This window comes from Caloenas nicobarica, chromosome 3, assembly GCF_036013445.1.
Source record: "Caloenas nicobarica isolate bCalNic1 chromosome 3, bCalNic1.hap1, whole genome shotgun sequence".
In the NCBI taxonomy this organism is placed as follows: domain Eukaryota; kingdom Metazoa; phylum Chordata; class Aves; order Columbiformes; family Columbidae; genus Caloenas; species Caloenas nicobarica.
The window spans coordinates 71905751-71928003 of NC_088247.1; the positions used below are offsets into that span (position 1 = coordinate 71905751).

General features: G+C 40.3%; 1 protein-coding gene across 1 annotated transcript in view; it reads right to left on the reverse strand.

Annotated features, from left to right (window-relative positions):
* AGPAT4 (1-acylglycerol-3-phosphate O-acyltransferase 4) overlaps positions 1-22253 on the reverse strand; it is an 80720-nt gene that overhangs the window by 25327 nt on the left and 33140 nt on the right. The window contains exons 3-5 of the mRNA XM_065632680.1: positions 11385-11554; positions 2660-2821; positions 499-652 (exon numbers count right to left, since the gene is read on the reverse strand). Of these exons, the coding sequence (XP_065488752.1) occupies positions 499-652; positions 2660-2821; positions 11385-11554 (486 nt within the window). The remainder of the gene's footprint in view (positions 1-498; positions 653-2659; positions 2822-11384; positions 11555-22253) is intronic.

Below are 22253 nucleotides of genomic sequence, written 5' to 3' on the forward strand. Positions count from 1 at the left end.
TTCAGTTGAGGTCTAGTCCCCTTTCCCAGCTCCACAAAGAACTTTAAAGAGAACATCTACACAGGAATTTAAAGCAGAATATTATTTTTATTTTAAAATGGTGTTGTTTGAAGCAGACATTTACCACAAGAAAATATTTAAGACACACTGCCTCAGATTCACTAGTGCTGTATTTGCTTCATTTGGAATAGGATTGCTTAGCAAACACCACAAAATATTATCCGTTGGCAACAGATGCGAAACATGCAACTTGAGATCCCCTGATACAGACTCACAGTAACAGAAAACAAACCAAAAAATAAAAAACAATAACCAAGTTGCCCCAGGACTTTGTTAGTAAAACCTAATCTTGAATTTTGCAGGCTAGTGGAAGAAAGGTCAGAAAGGGTACCAGGGCTTTTTAGCTAGCTCATATGCTACAGGGAAAAGAAGAGCATGGCAATGTGACAGCAGTTAGATGAATAACCATTTAGCATTGTTCCTTGTGACTTTCCTTACCTACATTTCTCAAACACTGCACAGTGACAGCAAATCCTTTTGTTCGTGGCAGCAGGTGATACTTGAGCTTGGGCAGGCCTTTGGCTTCAGCTACCTGCATGCTAATCTGGTGCTTCTGTTCTGTGAACCTTGTGCCCTCGCAGTGAATGAGGAACTAAAACAAAAAGAGAGAACTACTGTTAGAAAGCAGCTCAGGTCTTCTACGTCTGACCAGAGGCCTCTAATTCCCACCAACACAGCCCAAATGAACACTGCTAGCAGGGACAGGTGTAACCACATAACACACATAGGTAATTTAATTGCCTTGGAGTTAAAGAAAAAGAAAAGTCAAAACCAAACCCTCTCAATTGCCCTCACCCATCCAACTTACCCTCTGGCTGGAACTCCAGCCTTTAGGCTTTAACATTTTCTGCTACTTGCTATCAGAATGACTTCATTTCTCTAAATGAGTCACTCCATCTCTAACGAGATGTTAGAAAATACTCAAAACATACCTCCTGTTGCAAATCTCTCACTGACAGTGAGGTATTTGAGTGTCATGGTGTCTAACACTTGCTAAGTGTCTAAACCAAACACATTTCTAGGAAATGCTTCAGTGCTCAGCTTACTTAACCTCACTCCAACCCCTGCATTTCAGTGTGGCATGAGGACCACTGACAACTGCAGACAGTAACTTTGGTGCCAGTGACTGAGCCGATAACAGATGTAAGGCAGTAGATGGACAACTGAAAGCCTTATCCCCTTATGAACTACAGCGGAAGTGCTCAGACATGAACAATTACAATTTTGCCACTGGCAGGCAGGGGAGAGCAGATAGATCTTTGGAGATTTACCACTTGCTCATCTGCTTTCTGCCAAGCCTGAATGCAAACTAACATATCAGAGAGCATTGCCAAATTGCACAAGCTAAGTCCTCATAACCCACAGCAATGATTTAGCCAACAAAGACAGAGAAACTGAAGAAAACTAGCCAGGCAGCTCCAGTTCATCTAAGAGCACTTTTACTCATGTATCACTCGTACAATGTTAAACAGCTAGATGAAACATACAGAAGCTGATGAGAAAATCCTTCTGGCCCACTTAGCATGTTCTGTCTTTCTACCTTCCAAGGTACTATTGCTATGCCTTTTGACATTATGTCACCATACCAAGGCAAACTAGAACTCCACACTTTAATAATCCCAGGTGTACATCAACAACTGTCTCATTCTTACTACAGGTATAGCTCCTTCATGGTACTCACTCTACAGCAGTATACAAAATATGGTGGCAGTTTGTGCTCACCAGCTAGAACTGAACTGCCTAGGTGTACAGAAATGCATTCAACACCATTAAAGAGTCACAGAGCCCAGGCAAATAAATCCCTGTGAGAGAGACTGGAACTCGAAACCAAGAATTGTCCGTTTGTGAAGTAGCCTCTTGCCTGGAAGTCATTTAATTGTTATCCAAGCACAGAGCTTAGTTTTGATAGCTGAGCGCTCATTTTATCAATGACAATTAAAAAAAAAAGAAAAAAAAAGTTTTGTTTCAGAGAATGAGAGATACAGCATATACATCTTCACTAGGAAACCACTTCTTCAGCAGTAGCTTCCCTTGTGAGGCCACTTCAGGTATCATTTCCTTAAGTGAATCCCTCTCTTGCCATCACGAGCTCGCAAGAGCTAGTACTTTTGATTTCTGAGAAAAAATTCACAGGCTTTTCATTCCCAGACCAGGAAGTGCCAGGCAGGCTCAATACTAAAAAATTATGGTGACACAAAAAGTAACACTTCCCTGTTACCGAAAGGTGACAACAATCCTCTAACTGTAACACAGCTCATGGCCCTAGGGGCCTCTTCTCTGACCAGGTACTCATCTGTAGCTTCCACTTCTCCTGGGCCATATGTGACCCAGCTCCTTCATAGGAGTGGCAGAATCACAGGGAAACGGAATGAGAAAATACTAGTATGAACTCAGCAATCTAAGGTGAAAGGGGAGCTTAGGTAAAGAATACAGCAAATGTGTTTCAATATGACATCATCACATGCATCTGTTACGCTTCCAAGAACCTCTGCATCTACCCCTCTCCAGCTCCTGTATTTAGAGGACCAGAAGGCTGACTGAATGGATCACAGGGAATGGATCACATCACCTCACACTCCACTTGTTAGTCATCACTCACCCAAAAGTTTTCGGGGTAGTCCCGGAGATTCAGCAACTTCTGCATGACTGTTTTCCGATCTTCATCCCACTTACGCTTGCAGAAGACTATCTCTAGAAAATACCACATCCAGCCAATGACAGGCATGTAGGAGAGCTCCTTCTTTGCAAGCACTTTGGCACTCTGCAAGACAGAGTCAAAGCAAGTAAGAGTTACACCACTTAAGAGTTCTCTGTGGGTATGACACATACACAATTAGACACTAATCTATTGATTCATATTTACCAGTCCCAGTTTTAACACCAGTGCAAACACAAAACAAAAAAAAAAGTTTTTCTCAGATGACAGAACAGTCAAATCTAATCTCAGATATCTGCATGAAAGAAGACTTCCAGATTTAAATATAGATATGTGTGTGTGTGTCTATCCTACTCAAACCCTGAAACCCAAAACACAAGCCAAATTCCTTCAGACACTGAGGAATCCATGCAAAAGACCCAAACAGCATAACGCGAAATTATTAATTCATTCAGACCCCTGGCAGTGGAAACTCAAGTTCCTTTAAGACATCTTGCAGCTATATTTCTCCCCAGAACTGGGCCATCTCACCATGACCAAAAAAAAACCAACACCAAACCGAAACCAAACCTATTCTGAATGAGAAGCGGAGTCCCAAAGCCACTGCTGTACAACATATTGATGCATACACACGGTTTACTTATGGAAGAAATCTGAAACAATGCTAGAAATTACAACAGCAATAAAAATACTTCTTTAGTGTTTGGGTTTGCTTATAGAAGCACAGAAATACACTAGTGAATTTCTGTTCAAAATATGTTTCTGCAGTTGAAAAAAAAAATGTACTGTTCCTGTCTCACATGTGTGACAGACAATGACGTGATCTGCCCAGACCCTCTACAGGAAGTCTATGGTTTATCAAGCATTCAACAAGTTTCAAATCTCAAATCCCACTCCAGATCTTAACTCTGAGATCACCTCAGACTGACATCTCTTTCGGTAGGAGAACTGATTCCATTTGCTCCTTTCCTGTCTACCAAGCCAGTCTGCCTTGGTGAGCTGTTTTACATTTCACTTTGTTATTTAATGAATAAAACAGCACACGTGTGTATGTGTGTGTGTATGTGTGTATAGAAATTGTTGCTTCAGCACTTCCTGAAAAACAGTGACATTTTCTTAGAGGATACATGGAGCAATTACAGTCTAGTTTCTATCCATGATATCATTACAAGCTACCCCACCAAAGTGCTCTGCAGATGGGTTCCAGGACATCACATTTGACTAGCAGGGATTATTTACTGGTAGAAATTACCATGAACAGAAATTGGTTGCTTTTATTTTTTGGTCACTGTTGTTCATTTTGTTACTAGGGGAAGACTTGACCTAATTCTTTATCTCAGCTCATTTCTCTCATCTGCTCTTCTTCCTTGAGAAGGAAAATACCTTAAATAATTAATCTATCTAAAATTTCATAAGACTGGAAGGCAAGTGCACATCACATAGCTTCACTCACAGCTGTTATACTGAAGCAGAGCAGAAGATGACATGAGAAAACTCCATTTCTAAGAATGCAGGAACCATCTCTGTCAAATGATTTAACACTTTGTAATGAACAGCTCTCTCGATCATTTTGAGAATTTCAGCAGCAGGTCCAGATCAGGACTCCAAAGCCAGCTCTCCCACCAGAGCAGCCACAGGATTCAGCACACTTTTTGCCAGCTTAAATCACGTTGGACATTAGCTCTGACTGTATGGCAGCCACAACACTGAGCCCAGCCTCCTCTTCAGCTCCCCAAACTGGCCACCAAGAAACAGGCTCTCCTCCCACCGCTTCTTTTTTTTTTTTCCCCACACTACTGTTTTTCCTTTTCTCAGTTATTCTTAACATAAGTAATTTTCTGATTTCCCAAATAAATGTAAATAGTTCTAGCATACAGCTTTAAAAGCCTCCAAACAGCTTTTTTTTGTTGTTGTTGTAGGCCATGTACAGTATAGCTTTTATCCAAAGCACACAGACCAGTTCATATACTCTTTCTTCCATTCTTCTCCCCTGCAACGTGCCTGAGGAAGACAACTGATCCAAGGTTTTGCCCCAAGAAACCCCAAGAGGTGCAAAGTGATTCTAGCTGAGCAGGGAGGGCTGGAACCTTAGGGAACTGCTGCCCACCTCAGCCACAAGCCAGGGCAGCCGTCAGCCACAGCCTCACATGAACCTCTGCACAATGATGCAAACGGCAACAGTGTCACCCCCAAAAAACTGAAAAAATCCCATGCTCTTAATTTACAGTAAGTGTTCAGTATCATAAGACCTACTATAAAGAAATACACGTGTGCTTTGCATGGAATGTACAAGGCCTCCGGAACACAGAGTCAGAAAAGACAACTTAATAGTTCTCCCTCCTGGACTTTAAAACACAGGAATCCCAGCCTGAAAAGCAAGCTAAAGTAACTATTTCACCACAGCTATTTTCTAATGTTTTGCATCTTTTAAAAAGCATATGAGCTAAATAAGGGGGAGAAGTTGCCACCATTTTTTTCTCCCCAGTGAAGCAAAGAAATGGTGTTGTGAGCAAAGGTGTCACATAGCGCAGGTACAACCACAAAAGCAGAATAAGTGTTTGAATTATTCCCCAGGGCACGTTCTTATTCATCTTCTGTGCCAACACATTTTTAAAATTTAAAAGTGCTCTTAAACATGTGAGTGTACGACTCCTTAGACGCACATAAAAAGAAACTGAATCACCTTATGCTATTTTGTGCACTCCATCTACCCTAGGAGTAGAAGGAAGGCTAATGACACAGAACTAATTAGAGAAAGGAAACTCTTCATTGCATCATCCTGGCAAGACTGCTCTCACGTGGGAGGAATACATCAGGCCTCCCCTCAGAAGCCACCATCTCTCTCACAGTAACTAGAGCTACAATCTGTCCTGTTTCAGCCATCTACCCACACACAGCTCCTATGTAAACACCCGAGAGGAAAAATGCAGGTCTAGTTGACTTCGGCCACTAACTTCCCCTTTACCAAAGTGGTTTGGTAAATATGTGACACTCAGCTCTAACATTTAAATTCAGCTTTTTTCAACAGATTTCATTTAGAAGTGATTTATTCCACATAAGCTGTCTTCTTGAAGGAAGGAAAACATTTTCAGTGCTCAGAACTGTGCAATTCCAACAGATGTTTCATTAAATTACCACTGGATGGGGACAATTTATATACAGGAACATCATTTTAATCCAGGTTAATTTATTTTGGCCAAGTTTGCTCAGATGGAAATGCCTATGAAGTTCTCCTTTTGTGAATGACTGCACTAACATTACATTAAAAAAATAGCTTTACAAGCTTCCTTTAGATGCATTTGCACAGTTATGCTGTCACAGAAAGAAAATCTTGATTTATATATCCAGGCTCAGTTGTTCAACACCTCTTGATCACAGAATGCAATAAACAGCATGAAATCAACCTGCAAGCTGAGAATATCCAACAAAATTTGTTCCACAGTTTCAAAACAAATTCATTGTAGCTGCAAATCACTAGCAGCAGCAATTTGTCTGGTAAGTGATTTGTTCTCCAGGCTGCCCTCAGCATTGACATACTTTTGATGATTCTGTTTGCTCTATTTTTTAAATATAGCACTCCTTCCTATTATACTCTCTGGGACATCAAGATGATAAGACATGTTTCTTTAGTTCCTCAAAGCCATGGTTCCAGAAATTTAGTTAGGCTCCTCATTTCTAAAACTTCATATTGAATAAAACTTTTCCATGTTGTTAACACAGCAACATTTTAGAGGATGTATGCCCAAGTATATGCTAAGATGCTGTGTTATATACAAATAATAATGTAGTTTTGGCTGCCTACATGAACAATTACATAACTTCTATTAATATATTAAAAAGTACAAATGAACTAATGTTTTCACACACCTATCAGTCCCATACAATAACCTCGCAAAAGTCTCTTCTCACACCCATATTTAAGGCCATGCTCAGTTTCTCCAACAGCAAACTTCAACAGAAACAACTCTTAATAAAATCTGGGTTTCCTGGCACACAGAGCAGATAGTTAGGGTTAAAAATTATGACATGTGCTTAGCAATTTTTAATGAAAAACTTAAAGCAAAATAGTTAACAACTGGTTTTTCATAATGGACTTCTGCCTTGTCTGCTCTGCCAAGGAATAAACAACTATGGCCTCTTTTGGAAATGCACTTCTTTCAATGTCAATATAATGAGCCACTTCGAATATGTTTATGTTTTGCTGAGGTAGAAAGACCACCAGCATTAATAACTTGAAACTCCTGACACAAGAAGATGAACAGATAAACCAGCAGGTTTAACTTTTAAGTGCAAGCAATTTTTGCTAATATAAATGTCTTCATCTCAGAGAAACTACTATGAAAATTACTAAAAAAGATACTTTATCACTGCTTGGTCAGATCAAACAATGACGCAGAAGAGTGCAGTGAATCTTGGCAGGGAGCGTACTAATGTGCTTTTGATGTAAGTCCTGAATAACACCTCCCTCCTCAGAACACGCCTATGTCCTGATTTCAAACTCTGGTGGTCCAGCGTTTTCAAAGGGATGCTTAGCACATACCTTGAAGAAACTAAAGGATACTAATGTGTTTAAATGCTGACACAGTAGCTAGGCTGTCCACCACTAAGAAGGAGGTAAGTTCTACGACTGGAATGTGATAGGCGGGAAAAGGGACGGGCACAGCAGAGTGCAGGGACCTGTCACCAAGACATCTATTCCCACAAGCAGAGCAACACACAGACACTGGAGTTGGCATCTCCCACAGCCGTTGCACTTGCAAGGGGTGGAAAAGCAAAGCATCCACAACACAGCCATCACATTCACTCTGGCTCATAATAACAGCCCTGCCTTTTATTAGGAAACACTGGCGCGTACAAAGCTCCGTCCTGTTGAGGCTGTGCTGGTTTTGACTCTACAGAAAGCCAAGTTGGCAGCGCAGCCACCCCTGTGTCAGGAGGAGTCAGGGCTCAGTTGGCCACGCTGCCCACGGCTGACCAGGCATCAAGCCCCCCTGTTCCCCGCCTCCTGCACACACCACTGAGGTCTGGCAGCAAAAGGAGGTGGGTACATGCAGCTGACAGGTGTCAAGGACTGAAAACAAAACTGGAAGATCCCTTCACAAAAAACCACAGGTAGAATACAGATGTAAGTGATTAATAGTTCAGGCTGAACACAGGTTTGCCTGAAACACATGTTGACTTCTACTTTTTGCGAAGTTTGCTTCCTCCTTCTAATTTCCAACAACAATCAAAATCTTCTAAGGTTTGGTGCTACAAACAATTATATATCAGCAACTTCAGCTGCAGAGAGTCAAACTGCAGCTAGCAAGACAGTCTTAGTGGCTACGATAACTTCCAAGAGCAAAAGTGAGCACAGAATTGCTTCTTCATGTGGTTTTCTCCTTCTCCACTATAAAAGAACAGATCACTGTCTCTCACTCAGCACTGTCAACCCAGTGCCTCCTAGCATTTTCAATGGGTGCTCCAAAGTATCGGGTTAAAGAAAAAAATTTAAAAATAAAATAAATGTTAGAATTGTAATTAATTTTTCCCCTCCTCCACATATATGCTCTTCTAAAATTCTTACACCTTCTTCAGTTCTTTTTTGCTAAATTTTCTTCCACAGCCATTTAAAAACCTTTCTGAAAGCAGAGAACCTCATGCCATCCAAGTACAAGAACTGAGTAATTAGAAGAGGACTCAGGTTCACAACCCTAATAATAACATGCAAGAGACTACGCCACTCCCACAAATAGCAAAAAAAACCAAACCTAAAACCACATTGACAAAACAAAACCACATAGATAAAAACAAAACCACATTGATAGAGCATTATAAACCTGTTGGGACTATGGCAACTTTGCTATAAGGAGTAACAAGAAGGCCAGTACAGGAGAAGAGAGACAAAAGAAGGAGCAGAATAATGCACATACTGAATGTTCCAACTAAGACCAGGAGGGGCAGTTTTCATATCATAATTGAAAACAAAGAGGAAAAGGGAAACACTTTTTTTATTTTGGGGACAGAAGGGGCAAGACAGGCTTAAGGAAGTTTAATTTTGTTTTTAAATGAGCAAAACCAAGCAAAAAATTAGAGCATTTAATGGCTTCATTTAATAAAAGTTCAAGCTGTAAAATACTGAGAGTTTGGATGTGCTTGTGCCACTGTTCGGAGCACAGCCATTGTCTGCCAGGGCTGCAGGGCACATCTGGATGGCACAACGACGCCATCCTGTCTGTCTGCTGCAGCCAAGCACGACCAGTCCCAACTCCTTCGGCCTTAGGTTGTCTTCACTTTCTCCTTCTTCCACCTCCTCAGTTATCTCTCCTTTCTTCATTGGATTAGTTAAGGCAGGAGACAGAGAAGGGGTGTCTGAAACATGCCAAACAGGGTCCATAAGCACCCAAACAGATGCAAGAGATAGGACAGTAGGAGCAAGATTGTCTTTTCAGCAGCAGTGGACATGAGATGAGCTTAAGAAGATGCTGGCAGATACTTAGAGTTTGCATAGAAACTCCATGGAGTATAAAATTAAACAGCACTAAATATTAAACCCCATTGGCTCACGAAGTCCCTGAGCCACAAAATGCTGGAGGCTGGGACATCACTTAGAAATGTCTCTGGACGCTTGCCTTTTTCTTGTAACTCCTTTTCCCAAACATCAGCCCTCAGCATAATGGTTCTTACATTCCTAATTGCACTGCCACACCAAACCCTGAAGCTTCGCACACTGCAAACTCATGTAAGGCAGCACAAAGTCAAACAAAGCTACACTCCCGATCCCTATGCATTCATCCACTACCGTGCTGCCCCAAGCCAAGTACCAGTATGCCAACACAGACAATCCAATCAAGAAACTGATTGTGCGTCATTTGCAATTTTTTATTTTAACCTGGCTTAAGATGAACCTTCACTGGTTGCCACAGCAGTAAAATGCACGGCTTTGCTGTGTGAAGACACCTATACAAATGAGAGCATATGGGAACTACTTCTTCCTGGAAAAGTTTCTGGGAAGTAAAACCACAGCACATTACTCAAGATGGAAATAGTTTATAAAAAAAGATTAAAAATAAATAAGAACTATGTATCAGTTCCTAAAATAATCCTACGATTTGCAAAAATACAAACTGAATAATAACTGTGAGCATCTAAAAAGGAAAAAGCGTTTCCAGGTAGTGCAGTGCAGTAATTGTTCAACAATTATGCTTCTACCTAGTGGTTTTCTTATGCATAGGGAACAATATAAAAAAATTAAAACGTAATCCTGATTACCTTGGGAAACTATAAAAAAAAAAAATTTAAAGCTAATGAGGTTCAATCCAACCACACAGCACCAATGTAAAATGAGATTTTTGACCTTATAGGTCCCTGTCAGTTTGTACAGAAATAATCCTTTATTTTTCTATGATGGTGCTTTATGAAGAAGCACCTGATCCTTTAAAATACAGCTTTATTTAGAGAACTGTAGCCATTAGGCTTACAAAATTAGATAGACTATACTAAAGCACTACTGGATAATGAGCACATAGAAGGGAGAATGCTTTTAGCGTGCACATCTGCCTGTCAGGAACAGGCTTCCCTACATCTCCTGCTGTCTCATGCTACCCTCCAGCTCTGTGCTCAAGTCTTAGATATGACAGTAGAATTGTTTCTCAGTGATCGGGAGACAACAGCTGTTTTGGAAATATATTTATGTTCATTTTCCTTCAGTTTTAAGGCTCCTTTTTATTTTTTTTTAAGCAGACTTTCATTTTTATAATTTGAAAGTAATTGGAATGGTGTCTAAACGTCGAGAAAATGCAAAGAGTCCAAAGGAAAGGTCACAAAACATCATAGGTTCACACAGTCCAAGGTCAGGACTTTTGACAGTGGGCAGTAGCAAAGTTAGAAGATGATGCTGCAGAAGACCACCAAAATCAGGTATTAGTCTGCTTTCTTAGGAGGGAGGAACTCTTTATCTAAATCCTTTGTAGCTGTAGGATGTCGTTACCACAACAGAAGTAAGTCAAGCTAGCTTAACAGGGGGGCTTGAATCATCCCCATATGCTGACAGGCGAAACAAAAAATCAACCCTGAAAACAAATGTACACATACTCCTAGCCTAATATAATGGTGTATTCAACTACAGATAACTCATTCCTCCCCCATCTCTTACCAGCTGTAACCTGGTTACTGCTTTCACTTGACATGGCATCTCTTTCATTCTGAGAGACAAGGACTACGTCATTCAAACTCTAGCTGTGTGGATTTGTAAGACTACACCAGAGAAAGCAAACAAATTCTGCAGTTTACTGGGAAAGAATCACAGAACAGCTCATCTTTCTGCAGCACAATGAACCGTAATAGTCACCTAGCAAGCACAAACAGAAACAACTGTAATGACCTCCACAGGTTAAAAAAATATCTTCCTCAACAGCTTTAACTGCAATGCTTTCAGAATTTCTGTGAATGCCCTGCAATCCTGTCTCAGTATTCCACATACCTGCACTGCATTGCTTTAGGCTCACTTCTTTAAGTCTGGACAGCGGCTGAGTGAAATTTGAGCACAGATCTGTTAACTTTCAAAAACACAAATAATTTGTTTTGGTTTTTGTTGTTTGGGCTTTTTGTTGTTGTTGTGGTATTTTGGGGTTTTTTTTCTCCCACATCCAAGAAGAGGAACTGATTTTGAATGCTAAACAAAACTCACCCCCAAAACCCCAAATCTTTCACAAAAGTTCCAACCACAGAGAAAGTCGATTTCAAAGTTGTGGTTAAGGATTACGATGGCATTCTCCTTCCCATACTTGTGGTAATTCTCTGGGTCAGTGTAGAGGGTGCAATGGGTTCCTGACCACCATTCCAGCAACATCACCATCTCTGGAATAAAGAACAAGAAATATATGAATGTATGTAGTATATGCAAAGCCACAAATTAGTAACATGTTATAAAGCATCAGTCATCTCAACAGTGCATGGTAAAGAAGGGGCTGTAATGAAGCTGAAATGATGAACATAAGCCACGCAGCCACACATCTTGTTACCAGAAGGTGGAGGGACAGGGAAGAAAAGGGAAATAAGGAGACTGCATGGAAAAAGGGAGCAGAAATTTTCCACAGTGATATTGAGAAAAAGGAGTTTCATTTATTTGAAAACTGTAAAATCAATGCTACACACCACACAAAAAATTAGCATTTATGGTTTACAATGGAACAACAAAATTATATGAAGAACAGAACAAGCTTATAGGAGAAACAAACATACTTATTCCTGCCACATACATGTCCTCAAGCTCCTCTAAAAACTGCACAATTATGGACCAGAAAGCAGTTTGGACAAGACACCTCTAACTAAGCCTGTTACATGTACACATATGCATTATCCTGTCAACTTGCCAGAAGTAAGAGTCATATGCCCTGCTACAACTGATGCATTCTACATTTCACAGGTGTGTTATCAATCACCCAAAGCAAAGCCAAGAGCTGAGGCTGTATCAAGAACATCCATCCCCAAACCAAAGACAAGGTGGGTGGCTGGCATTTAAGTGCGCAGAGCCAAGAATAGTTATTAATAGTGTAACTATCTGCATACCCCTTAGTTGATGAACTGATGAAGCAAACGGGGCAGAAGAAGGGTGAAGCTGGGTGGGGAAACAGGGAAATTACTGTTAGAAGCCTCAAAAGTCACTCTGGATTGGCACCCAGATTTGTTCCCAAAACCTACATGGAAGAAATGATATCAGGATCAGTAGTGAAGTGAGGACCATTTAAAACACAGCTGTACTTACCTAGCTGAGAGCAGTTTCTCAGAAGTCTCCTAGTGACTATCATAGAGCTTTCACCTTCCTATTTCCTTATCTCATTATCAAGCACAGGCAAGAAGCCGACTTTTTACTTATTTCGCTTCTAACTATAAGCCTGACCACAAGACTTGTTTATCAAACCTTTATTTAGCAAAGTCCCTCCGGTCAGGGGCACGGGAAGTTGAGGTGAGTTAATAAAGCCAGCAAGCTTGGAGAGCTATATCTCCATGGAGATAGAAAACGAAAATCTAGGAGCAGTGGCTCTTCTCAGGCAAACCCTGTCCTGAGCTGAGGGACAATAGGACTAATGAGAGCTGTCTGTCAAGACAGAAAAGGAGTTAAGGGACACGTTTGCTTCCTGTCAAAGCTATCACAAAATTCCTGCACCAAAGCAAAGTCTAATGTGTGGGGTTATCCTTTGCCAAGTGAAACATATCTCCTGCTCAGAGCATGTCTGTGCCATATGAATGTCTCTCCTGGAAGGACGAGACATCCAAGATGCTCTTCTGGCTTCAGGAAAACCCAGAAGCACCACAAATCCTCATTCACCTCACGGAAGATCAAAACCACGCCAGTCTCTGAGACACTTCTGAAATCCTTTCAATTTAGGTCCCCTACTGGCCTCAACTAGTGACCGAAAACAGAAAACAGCTAGGAACAAGTCATCTACATTTTCAGTCATCATTAGCAAAATTCATTGCCTGAAGCTTTTGGATGACATTGTGCTGTACATCGGAGAACAGGTATTAGTGACAGGAACGAATTTTATCTAAGAGTGTTACAGCCAGGCTAATAGACAATCTCTACTCAAATAACATCACCTTAATATGATAAAGCCATGTTTACAGTACAGATAAAGGACTGACTTGCCAGTCCCCCTGCTCATTTCTAATCAGGGCTGGTAACTACTCCTGTAGCAGGAGTACATATTATTCAGTGCATGCTATTATGCATCAAAACAATAGTCAGAGATGCAGAGAGAGACCTAAGCTGCCATAGATTAACCAAACAATGTTTTCCCTGGTTGGAAATTGACTTCCCAACAAAAGCCAACAATGTTCACATCTCAGTGAGAGAGCTGTGGCGATACACAAGTGTTTACATGGTTGCACTTCCAGACTTCCCCTGCTAATCTTTCCAAGGGTGTAGCTTTCTATTAGATTTGTCTTGAGAATAAAAGCCCTACCGTCCTCAAAACACAGAAAAAATGAACAATAGCACAATCTGTGATTCTGTGATCAAATAATAACAGGGGGGAAAAAAAAACCACACTGTAATTTACAAAACTTTACAGAATCTACAGTCCCATCCTGGGGCAAAACACAATCACAGAAAAGAAAGGATGTTAGTGACAGGATTAGTTTGTCTTTTGCTTAACTAGGAACCCAACTAAGAGAAGAAATGACTGCCAGGCGGGATTTTCTCTTTTTTAACCTCTGCTTACATTAAACCTATTGCCTAAAACAAACAAGTAGAGATGATGACTGTGAGGCCCTCTTGAAGAAAAAGCCAAGTTTACCTGAGAAAAAAACAGCTTCAAATCCATCCCACTTTAAGTGTCATGGGTTTTTTGTCTTTTTCTAAGGAATTTGAACAAATCTAATGACACGTCACAAATCTCATTATACGGGTGTGCCACATGCATAGAGCTCTTCAGTTACATATTTTCAGTCGCAAATACATTTCAAAAAAGCATAGACAAAAATATTTCTATACATGGTTTGATTCTTCAGGTTTCACACGAGCAGGATTTTTGTGTGAATAAATGCTGGAGGTCCCTATTCCTCACCTTGCATGCCCATTTGTCACTGATGTGCTCACACAGATGCTGCAGAAACACAAAGCAGGCACTGAATGCCTCTGTATTAGATACAATAAATACCATCTGCTGACCTTTAAGTTCTCATTTCTTCCCTACTCTTTCTTCCCCCTTCTTCCCAGTCTCCTTTCTCTTCGTAGTTCTCAAGCAATGATTAGTAGTGTCAGTTTGCGCTACTCTTGCATCGCACCACCAGCTTACTTCCACAACCTGCCACAGAAATTTATTACCCAGAAACTTGCTGTGGTGGCTCAGCAGCACAAGGTCACTCGTACACACTCCCCCTCCTTCACAGTGTAGACAATCAGTGCAAATTTCCTTCTCTTTGTACACCAGTCAGATTGTATAAGTAAAATAAAATCTATAATCTATATAGGGGAGGAAAAAAAATTATCTTGCTCCCAACCTGGGCTGGTCCAAGATTTCTAAAGCTTCTCCCCAACTCCTTTCATGAGGTTTTGGAGTTTGAACATCACAGCTAAGCTGGTAAATTAACATTCACCCGCATCCAGTGACGCTTCCACACAACTAATGCAAAGGAAGGGGAAAAAACAGAAGTATTTGAAATCTCTTATCCCTGCTCTGAAGACAGACAGAGCCCTTGCAGTATGCTACAACTAGCTTCAGGAGAGGCTGATGGTAGGGAGACAACATGCCTTCAGATACCTAATACGGATACTCTATCTGCTCAAGAATTTTGAGGTTTTCTGCCTTTCTAGAACTAAAAACCCCTCACTCTGCTACACAGAACAGCCCCTACCTCCTGGTAGAGTAGCCTGCTTCCTAGCTCTTCACTGCACAAATCTGAACTGCCTCAATGCCTGCACGAATAGAACAAAAAGAAAACACTTCCAAGGCTGACCCGAAAGATAACTAGTTATATGAAAAACATTGAAGGGAAGAAGGGAAACACACACAGAGTTTACTGAAACTTGTTATATTCACCTCAAAGTTTTGCGAGAATGAGTCCTTAAAACAGTTAACATTGTTCTTCTATAGAATTTGTTAGTAACTCCTTTAGCTAACTATTCTTGGTAAGCCACCAAACATTTGCTTACAAGATTAACCAAAATGCCTTTTTAAAAACGCAACTAAAAGCATAGTTATGTATTGATTCAGTAAGTACAATAATTTGAAGATCTCAAGTAAGAATGTAACCTTTTTTAAAGAGCAAAAGAACTGCTTCCTTCTATGACATTCTTAATTTTCTTTAACCTATAAGGTTATAATTAAGGTAACACCAAGAAAGAGAACTTATGAAATTCTTATGGGAATATATGGTAAAAGCATAGTAAACTCTCCAATACAAACAAAAAGCAAGACAAATGAACAAGCTGTGACCACCATTTCAAGGACCAGACAGGGTGAATGTCTGTGTGACAAACAAGTACAATGCAGAGAAGATTGGGGAAAGTATTGTCTCTGCCCCTCCCCCCCCAAAAAAGGTAAAAATAAGGCTAAGGACAGAGTGACAGCATAGTCCAGTCCATGCCTGTCTGTAGAAGAATGACTTACAATAATAACTTACCACCTTTCCAGATTTTTTGGACTACATCTACTAGGTGCGCCTCCTACATATTTTCCATAGAAAGAATTAATTCTACACATAACTAAGAAAAGCACGTCTATTACCTTCTCTGAACTACTCAAAAGCCCTCTCTGTACCAAAGACAGGGTTAAAACCCTGAACAATACCTACTATATTGACTGCAAAGCTACCTAGGAGGTTTTCAAAACACTTCTAAGTATTGATGACTCCACAGCTGCCTTACACAGGCTATTCTAGTGTTCAGCATGCCATCTAACCTGGCCAGTCATATACTTCTGGTCTCTAGTCCCTCGCTGCAGGAGCTACAAGTAATTATGAGGAAAACCTGAAGGCAGCAGTTCTGCTGTAAACTTGCACTGATTAGGTACATGAAACAATTGGAGCTCAGAGCTGGAACATTACCACACATCTACAAGAAAAAAAAAAATTAAATAACTTATTATTATAGAAAAACATATACATATTTCCTGTGAGGGGAATATAAAGCAAGTTCTTGGGGAAAAAAATTGTAGCTGGAAAGTCAAGCAATGCCTTTCCCTTTTCCCCAAGATGAGGGGTAAGGCATGCATAGAGCCAGCCAGATGAGGTATGAGCTCTCCAGCTTCAGATTCCCTCCCATTCTTTACTCTGAGCAACACATACAGGTGTGCATCTGAGCACCAATGAGGTGTAATGGAGTAACCTGGTCTGCTCCAAGACAGAGGTCCTGGTCTTCAGCCCACAGGAAGATGCATAAGTCAACTGGTTTAAACAGAAGAGAAAACCAAAGTCCAGCCGCCCCTTGCCTCAGCACCACCACCCATCACCTACTCCCCCGCCCAATTTACCCCAGTTGTTGATATAATCACCATTATCTTTGGGCTTTTTTCTGCTACTTTAAAGCTGGTTTGCAGCAAAAGGGAGGAAGCTAAAGGGGGAAAATCGTGCACACAAGCCAAAAACCTTTCTCTATTGGCTGCCGCAGTCTCCACAGGAGATCCTGTAAGCAACTCCCTTGAATAACGCTTCAATGAATTACATGGCTGTGCTTTTAGGGACAGAAATCACCAACAGAGAGGAAGGCAGAAATGATGACTCTTAATTCCCCACCCATCAAAACTGGATGTGCTTGCAAGGAAAAAGATAAACACAGACCAGTCCTTTCATATATTCAGGCTCTGAAACCCATTTACTTCAGCATTTGCTTGCAGGAAATTTTTCTGACATACTTCTGTCCACCAATCTTATATTCCAACAAAGACAATGTGTTGCTTTTGCCACAAATGACTGAGGTCAGTATAGCATGTGCTGATCAAAGGAGTTGGTGCCAACAAACAGGGAAAGACAACAGGCTGCTTGGCAAGTTCCCATGACACCAACATTTGCTTTGTATGAGCATGAAACCAGGCAGTCGCATCTCTTCTGGATGTGGTTTCTTGTTGCCCAAAACACCATCAGCTTTTTCCTACTGTGCACTGGAGCACCGCCACAGAGGAACTGCTTAGCAAAAGAAAAAACGGTTACAGTGCATCCACTGCAAGTCATAAATACTGTTAAACACGGGAGCCACTAGATGGGCACAGCCAGTTAAAGAATTTTACCAGTTTTGACCAGGATTTCAGAGATCAGAAGAAACACCTGGTATATTAGTAAACTTTTGCATGGTGCAGGCCAAAAAAGCCACTTACTAGTACAGAAAAGGCTAGGAGAGATAGAGTGGAAGTGCAAGTCAGGGCTGCAACTTAAGTTTTAAACAAAGTAGATTTTTGCTTCTCGTTCCTCAATAACTGAGGCCACGATATTTCTTTTTGTGAAAAGACAGTATGAGTAAGTCAGCCCACTTTGGATTTAAGTGAATGGGAGAGGAGAGCAATGGATGGATAATCTTTCCCACTGGGAGAGACCCAGAAGTCTGTCGATGAACCGCATACTTCATTTCATTATGGAGGGAATTTTTTTTCTGTATTATTTGAGAGAAACCTATGTTACGGGTTAAACCTAGTCAGCAGCTAACTCAAGGAGCTAGGAAGAGCTGTGCTTCTCTACCTAGTATTTCTGAAGCAGCTCACATCCGCTCCTATGTTGCTAATATATTTTCCATTCAGGGGCTGTGGGCCTCATATTCTTATACCACCAGAGGACTGGGATGTTATGACACCCTTCTTGATGTATTATTCCTCAAAGCTGGATCTCTCATGAATGTGCTTTGCTTTGTTTTATGGTAAAATCAGCTTTCAGAAGAATCCAGATTATTCTCTTCCCTGTCTGAAACACTTCCTCAGCTGTGTGGCCCCAAAGCGGGTGTGACAAAGGACCCTTGGTGGGTTAACCCTGAGCAGCAGCTAAGTGCCACACAGCCACTCGGCTCATTCCCCCCATCACCAGTGGGATAGTGCACAAATATGAAGAGCAGAAGCAAGAAATCTCATGAGTTGACATAAAGACAGTTTAATAAGCAAAGAGGAAGAAGAAAGAGGGAAAAAACCCCAAAATGAGTGACGCAAATGCAATCACCTCCCACCAGCAGAGAGATGCCCAGCCTGTCTCAAATAATGGCTATCTTCCAAAAAAACACACTCCTCCTCAGTTTTAATTGCTGAGCATGATGTTACATGGTATGGGATATGCCCTTGGTCAGTCTGGGTCAGTTTTCCTGGTTGCATCCACTCCCAACTTCTTGCACACCCCCAAACTACTTGCTGGGGAGGCAGAAAGAGTGGGAAAAAGAAAAAGCCTTGATGCTGCACAAGCATTGTTCAGCAACAGCCAAAACACTGGCATGTTAATCAACACTGTTTTAGTTACAAATCCAAAGCACAGCACCATATCTGCTATCGAAACAAAACAAACATCTGTACCAGCTAGACCCAGTACCACTATAAAGAGTTCACTCTTTTATGATTAAATTCTGTCTTTGAATGGTGAGCAGACTAATGACTAAGACAGTTGTTCAGTCATTTCTAGCCAGGATGAGAGAAATTTCTTTAGATAAGCAAGAGTGTCTCAACAACAAAACAAACGTTTTTGCCCCAGTACCACCAATGAGAAAGCAAGAAGGAAGACTGTTGACAAGGAAGCAATATGAAAATAAAAGTAATGCAAAACTCATAATCTAACAAAGTTCACCTCAGGGAGACACAGATGACCTCCTAGAACACTAAATCAGAGGCAAAATGAAGTCTCATCAAAAAAATAGTTTCAGATTGAGCATGGCACCATGTTTTTAAAAACAGAGAAGAGTAGAGACATATTACTAATACTTAGACTGGTGAGCAGATATATGATCAGAGTAACTACACACACAGTAATCAAGCCTCAGTACTACATGGGAATTAAAACAAAAACAACAAAAAAGAGTTGTTCAGAAGAGATGTCTGCAAGTGTTGGAATTCAGGAAAACAAACCCTCTATAATTTTTCAGAGGCAGGTCTATATGTCATTATCTGCTAACTCTGATTCTACAGACAAAAGAGAGACTTCAAATCTAATTCACTCAGGCTACACTAAGCCATTAATATGGTATAATAGAAGAAATTGCTATTAAACCAAAGACAAACTGAAGATTAGTAACCAGCTATAAAGGAGAACTAAACTAAAAGTCCAGCTGTTTTTGGTGTCTTTTGGTCAACCTGGATAAAAAAAGATCTTCTTGAAGTATTTCTGAGGACTAAAGCAGTCACCACAAATTAGTAAGTTTTGTAAATGATACAAAGAAACATTTTAAGAATCAGATGACCTTGAGAGGCAAGGTAACAGAAACTGAATTAATTTTGATAGGACGGATCATTGTGTGATGCGTTGCAGGACTAATAAATTAGAGCATCATAATTTGGAAATAACAGAGGAGAGAGATTTCTGGGAACGCTAGGCTTGCCACTCAGAGTTGCTGCTCTGTTCGTATTATGCAGCTCTAAGAAGGAAAAAGATGGCATTAGGATGTTTGTTCCTGGAAAGAAAGGGAACAACACATTGCCCTACTGAAATAATTTCTGGGCCAGCACATCGGTACCAGACATCCATGCTCAGAAAGGAAAAAGCTGAAATGAAGCAGTTACAGACCAGGGCTATCGGGATGACCAAAAAATAGAAAAGCTTGGCTCACTCAAGCTATCAAACAAATGCTGAGAGAGGATTGGGTTGCTCCCCACAAATGTGGCTTAAGGACAGGGGAGGTTAACAGTGCAGAAAAAGAACAATTTAAGCTAAATACCACTGGCACAAGAAATAAAGTGACTGAAAATACAGGTATCTGATATTCTGAAGCTTCTTCTAATTGCTTTGACAGATTAAAAGTATCTAACAGCTTTATAAATTGAATGAGATTCATCTTAAAAAGAGTATACTATACTGCTGCTAGAAACAGTGTGAATCTATTTCAATGATACAGGAACTCCTTTCTAGTCCTATTTCTCATCATTAGAAAAAAATTGAAATTTTCTAACCAGACTGTCTTATAGACCAATGTCTCCCCTCTTCCATCATTGCTTGAGAAACACACTGCAGAGCCAGGCTACCACAGGGAGGAAGCCGGTATCTCACAGCAATATGCAAAGGCATATTTAAGCAGGGCAGCACCAGCGAGAAACCCTTCCCAAAGAAGTTCTCAGCTGAAAATCACTTTCCAGGGGGCCAGGACCTGAAAATTCAAGCACGCACAAAAGCAAACATGAATGAAGTTAGTAGATGTGATAGTCTTAACTTGTAATTATTCAATCACAATTGACTTCAACACAAAGGAGTATTAGCACTTCCTTAACTATAGGACTATCAACACTGTCCATACTGAGGACTCATACCTTCACTCAGCAACAGCCCACGCATTCATGTGACTTTTTTTTTGCCATATTCATTGCTTATATGTACTAATTAGATAATCTAAAGATTAGGAAAGTTGACTCTTAAATCAATCTTTCACGCTTAACCCACATATTTAGGAAGGAAATCTATTTTCACATAATTTCTCTTATACTAATATGTATTCTTACAAACGTCTTAATTTCTACATAAAGCAAGTTTATCCTCTTTAGTTTCAATGCAAATGAAAATTCTGACTTTTGAAAGAAAGCATTTCAGAACAAAATGGCATACCAAAAGAGAAAAGTTTGTTGCTTTAAATCCATGTCTTCAACAGGTTTAACCTGCATTTTCAGTTACTCACAGAAAAATGGTTGATGATAAAAGAGACTACCAGGTGACACAGAATGCAATCCCTATCACAAATTGGAAAAGAAATGCATTTGTTTAGAAAACTGAGCAAAGGTTAATTTAAATTCTAAGAAAATCTGCAGTGCTTTTAAATTAGACCTCTAGTTACTAAGAGTTACATTTCATAGAGGTGTAAACATAAAAAGAAGGAATTGCTGTCTCTTCAGAACAGCAGAACAAGAAAACTAGGGGTCACGGCATCTAAGGCTTTTGTATCTTTCCATTAATATTTGTGTTTGGCTTTTGATTTCAGATAACTAGCACACTCATAAGAAATATCCACATATTACCAGAAATAATATGGTACAAACAATTTATTTTTAGGAGTTAAGTCAAGGCAGATAACTTCTACTTAGTCTTCTTGTGCACAACATATTCTGCCTGAATTTCAGGATGGGAAACAAAAAACTGACTGAGTACCTGTATTATATCATCAGAGTTAATGGTGAATAGCAATAGAACCTCTGTCACTTCGAGAACATTGTTCAGAACAAAACCATTACTCATTTTTCACTTGCATTCCATGAATTCCCTGTCTCTGCCTGTAATCTTAACAGCATCTCATCATGTGACATCTGAGAGACAAGAACTGTGTCCCGGTGCTTATTTTAGCTTCTTAATCCCTAACAGTGACTTTCACAAAATGTTCTTTAAAGGGACAATAAGGCAAGAAACTACAAATCAAACAAATGGCTTTAATGAATTAAAAATAAAGTACTACAGATCAAATATACCTATGAAGTACACATAAAGCTGTGATTTTTGTACAGGGTGTAGCATGTAATCTCTCAAACTGAAGTTATCCAAATACATAAATAAACAAAAATCCCCACTTTTTCTTACAAAAAATGTAATACAAACCAGAAATAGTACCTTCTGTTAAGAAAGACATACACCCAAAGTACACAACAATATTACATCACAGGTAAGGACATGAGTGCCTCTCAAATCACATTTGGTTTGATTGTGCTTGCATTAATATTTCCTCAAAACTTAAATGCAGCAAGGAAGTTAGAAAAAGGATCCACAGGTGGAACATTGCGACCTGCTCAGCCAGCCTGCAGCTCATGTGCTCCAGCAGATGAGGACATGAAGGCACCACTAGCTGGCCTGTTAGCCTCTCACTACCCAAACTGAAAGGGTGCCTACAAAAGAAAAAAAAGCATTACTGGCTTCCTGCTTTCTAGTCCCAGCAGCTCAGTGTAACACTGCAAAAAGATTGGGC